This window comes from Pygoscelis adeliae, unplaced genomic scaffold (assembly GCF_000699105.1).
Source record: "Pygoscelis adeliae isolate BGI_AS28 unplaced genomic scaffold, ASM69910v1 Scaffold179, whole genome shotgun sequence".
NCBI classification, from domain to species: domain Eukaryota; kingdom Metazoa; phylum Chordata; class Aves; order Sphenisciformes; family Spheniscidae; genus Pygoscelis; species Pygoscelis adeliae.
The window spans coordinates 984,311-988,490 of NW_008825612.1; the positions used below are offsets into that span (position 1 = coordinate 984,311).

General features: G+C 39.9%; 1 protein-coding gene across 1 annotated transcript in view; it reads left to right on the forward strand.

The window, feature by feature from the left end:
* The window catches only part of SGPP1 (sphingosine-1-phosphate phosphatase 1), a 20,005-nt gene that overhangs the window by 4,923 nt on the left and 10,902 nt on the right, over window positions 1–4,180 (forward strand). Inside the window, exon 3 of the mRNA XM_009332748.1 lies at window positions 8–380. Within this exon, the coding sequence (XP_009331023.1) occupies window positions 8–380 (373 nt within the window). The remainder of the gene's footprint in view (window positions 1–7; window positions 381–4,180) is intronic.

Sequence of the window (4,180 nt, forward strand, 5' to 3'; positions counted from 1 at the left end):
GGTGGAGGAGGAGGCCGCGCCGCAACTCTCTGACGGAGGAGGACGGCAGCCAGGAGTTCTCCACCCGCAGCCGCTTCCTCTACTATCTCTTCAGCCTGGGCACGGAGCTGGGCAACGAGCTCTTCTACATCCTCTTCTTCCCCTTCTGCATCTGGAACTTGGACGCCTGGCTGGGCCGGAGGCTTATCATAATCTGGGTGTGGGTGATGTACCTGGGGCAGTGCACCAAGGATGTCATCCGCTGGCCGCGGCCTGCCTCCCCGCCCGTGGTGAAGCTGGAAGTCTTCTACAACTCCGAGTACAGCATGCCCTCCACCCACGCCATGTCGGGCACCGCCATCCCCCTGGCGCTCCTGCTGCTCAGCTACGGCCGCTGGCAGGTAACGCTCACGTCCTTGTCCTTCTCCGTGTGTTTTCCAGCCCTGGGGTGTAAGGCTGTGACAGGCTTGATTTCTTTTGGGGTGAGAGAGGGGCTGTGCTTGGCTAAAATGTGAAATTCGTGCCTTTTTTTCTTTGCCCCCCACCCCCCTTTTTAATTTTTCTGTGATCGAAGTGAGTGCTCAGGTATCAAGAACTGTTCTAATAATTCTGTCTTCTGAATGGAGGTTCTGCTGATTTTATGAATGGTTAGCTCAGTACACGTTAAAAGACTGCATTAACAATCTGTATTTTGTTCTTGTGAGGTTTTTTCCAACTTCTTGTAGCGGGAGTTCTTTGCACAAAGTTTGGATAGGCATCTGGTATTTTTACAGGCGTTTGGGTTTACTGACTGAGAATTTGGTGGAAAGCCAGGAGCTAAAGGGCTTTTTGCTGATCCTTCTTTGCTTTGAGTCACTGTGTAGCTTCAGTCAGCTTGTAGCTTTAGCCTTTTCTTTAACGCTTTTAGTTTCATTACCCGTAAACTGGAAACTATTATTTCTGGTTTGAGGAGTACATATCTTCTCAGATGGTTTTACAACTATTAACGTGCTAATAATGAGCAGAAACTGATAATGTCTGATCTCTTCAGCACCTTCATTCAGCAAAACCTTAAGAGCTGCCTATTGCACTTTGGGTCAATAGATTAAGTTAAAATAACACTGCTCATCATCTGTTTCGCGCAAGCCGTGGCATGTGCTTCGGCGCTTGCTGTTAGCAGTATGGGCAACAGTGAGAACTCCAAAGAAGGCACAACAGGTATTCGGCTCTCTAAATCACTGCACCAATTTCAGTAGTAAATGAGGGGGGAAGGCTTTCCCAGGCAACAAATGTTCAGTGTAGGGTTTTGAGGGCTCTGTGTGTAATGTTCAAGAAGTTAAGCAGTAAGTCTACTCTTAAGTTGTTAATGTTTACAAATTCTTATTATAATACTTGGCTATTTTAAGTCAGATGTACGTCACCTTGGTAAGGAGAACTCTCTTTTTAAGCTTTATGCAGGGGCTGAACCAGTTACTGTTAACAATCACCAGTTGTTTGCTGTCACAGTATGACACTTTGTGGCTTTACCTCAGCATATAGTATGGGTGCCTGAAAGGAAGGAGATGGTTGAAGGTTAGAGATTGTATTTGGCCTCTCTTTAACCAAAGCTTATGTATCTAATTCTGCAAGGTGATACAGCGTGCCCAAAAAAAAGCTATTAGGGATTCTTTTTTTTTTTTGCTAGGAAAATGTGAAGTACTGCTCTGCTCGAGTTGTGCAAGCATCAGATAATGTCATGTTTTGTGGGTGTTTGAAATAAACATTTGGAGTTCTGTCACTGAGATGCTTAATCTTAAAATTGTTTTTTTTTTCTAAATGACTGACTGCAATCTGAATATTTTATTATTACTTGTTAGATGTGTGGGGCTGATGTCAGCTGAAGAATGAACTGGATTTCTCTTTCTTTGCGTGTGGGAAACCTCATTTAGTAGTATCAGTCGATTAGCTTTGCGCAGACTGATGTCGTGTACAAAGGAGAACCCGGCTTGATTGCTTTTATAGAACCAGCAAACTGACAATCTGTGAAATGGTATTTTTGCTGGTGAACCAAGTTCGATCTTCGGTTTGCCAGCCCTGCAACTGCAGTCTGTGAAATACTGTGCTAATTGACTAAACATATTTATAATTAATGCATATTAAGAAATCATAAATACTCAGCCCTGTTATTACTCATGTAGAACCATGCTTAAGAAATGAGGAAGCTAAGTGTTTGAGTCTTCATTTTAATGCCTTTTTCCTATGAAATGGGTATGAATAACAGACCTCTCTGAAACCAACTTCTACTATTTCAAAATGTTCATTAAAAAAAAAAACAACCCTCTGATTTTTAAATTATCTCCAAATATTAATCGAAAGTTAAGCTATGGCATGTGGAATATCTTTTGATTCACCTCTGAAGAGAGCTAAGCTTTCATCTAATGCTTCTGCTGTTCTCCATATTTTACTTCTGTCAAAAGGGGAGTAGAAACTATATGACAACTTTTTGCCATGCTTTTCTGGAAATAGATGGGGTTTAAAAAGACTGACCTCAGAACTTCTTGGAAAACTATTAACAATAAAGTTGTTTGTAATAACTCTGATTTTTATTAAATTTACATATTTATCAGTAGATACAGATAGTTAGATTTAAACTTGTTGGCAAATGTTGGGGTACAGTCTTTCTATATATTCAGTATCAGCAAGCATTACACAGACCCTGATCGTGATGAGTCCGCAGCTTAGGATTGTTTGTTTGAAATAGCGGAGCAAGACTGAGTGTGAATTGAAGCAGATACAAGCTGTATATATTTTTTTTTTATATATATATATATAAAAAACCTCTCTGCAGGGACTTTTATTCTGGAATACAGGTAACTTTAATTGAGTTTGTCACTTTGAAGGTTATACTAAACCAAAGAAAGCCACTCTTGCTCTAAAAGAGGATACTCCAGTGAGAAGGGAATCACTTTCCTGTATAGCTTATTCGGAGTTTGCTTTCATTGGGCTATGACTTCCTAGTATTGTGTAATAGTTCTTTTCTATCAAACAAAGACAAACTATGAGTCTTTCCCTTGAACGACAGAGAGAACAGAGCAAATCTGCCCTTATTTTTCTAGGTATGGCCCAAATTGTCCATTTAAATCCAAAATCTTTTAATTCCAGTAGGTTTTCTTTTAACCTGTTGAATTAAGTTTGTGCTTTCCTAGTTTTCAATGCCTATCAGTAATCCTATTACAATTATTTTCCTTTCATGTAGTATTCAAAAGGATTTCTGACTATACACAGTAAAACAAAAATATTTGCTTATAAATGCAATTGTTCAAGTAATATATTTTCAGAGGTGATGTATTTTAAAGATGGTTGTGACAATTTTTCACAAGTAGAGACTTTGGACATAGGAAATGTTCACTGCAACCAACTTTCAGACAAACCAATTATACGTTAAGATAATTCTTACAATAGCTAACTGTTCTGTCCATCATAGAATATAATTTTTCAGTTTCTCCTTGTATTATGAGAGCTTGCCTGAAACTTTCGATTCCACTTGCATCATCTTTATATATTTATTTACTTAATACTGTTAAATCTCAGCAGGGAAAACCACTTGTTTCAAAGCCACTTCAGTAACCTTGAAATACAAAGCTCATGCCAAAGACTCATGAGAATTTAGGAGTGTTATAGATGTTGATATTTTTCTTTCCGTCTTTGAAGCTCTGATACCCTGAAAGAGGAGGACAAACACTTAAAAGATGGTGAGGTGATAGATCTTGATATGATGTAGGAAAAAGTGTACCTTTATCACATTGGGGAAAACCTGCTTTCTTTGAAATATTGACAGTTTGAGCTGGGCTGGCTTATATAGTGTCCTGAACAGGGAGGAAGAGCGAGTGTGAACTGCTAATTATCTACAAAATCTCCAAAAGCCTTAGGCTGAGACTACTGGAAAAAGTCTTTTTTATGTCTTATTGGATTACTTTGAACTGCTGATTTCAAATAGATAACACATTTTATTAGAAATTGTGCTTGAGTTAGGACGGACCTGAATGTGTCATAAGCCTGCTGTTTTATTTGGGGGGGGGAGGGAAGCAGTCAGGGAGACCAAAAATATGCTTTTCTCCCAGAGTTCCTCCAGGATGTAGCCTGGCTCGGGCACTAGTTGTCTGGATTAGGAAGTGGTGGGTTCGCACTCCTTCCTGAGCTCTGCATTAATGAGCTGAGTCAGGAACTGCTGACTCCCGCTGTA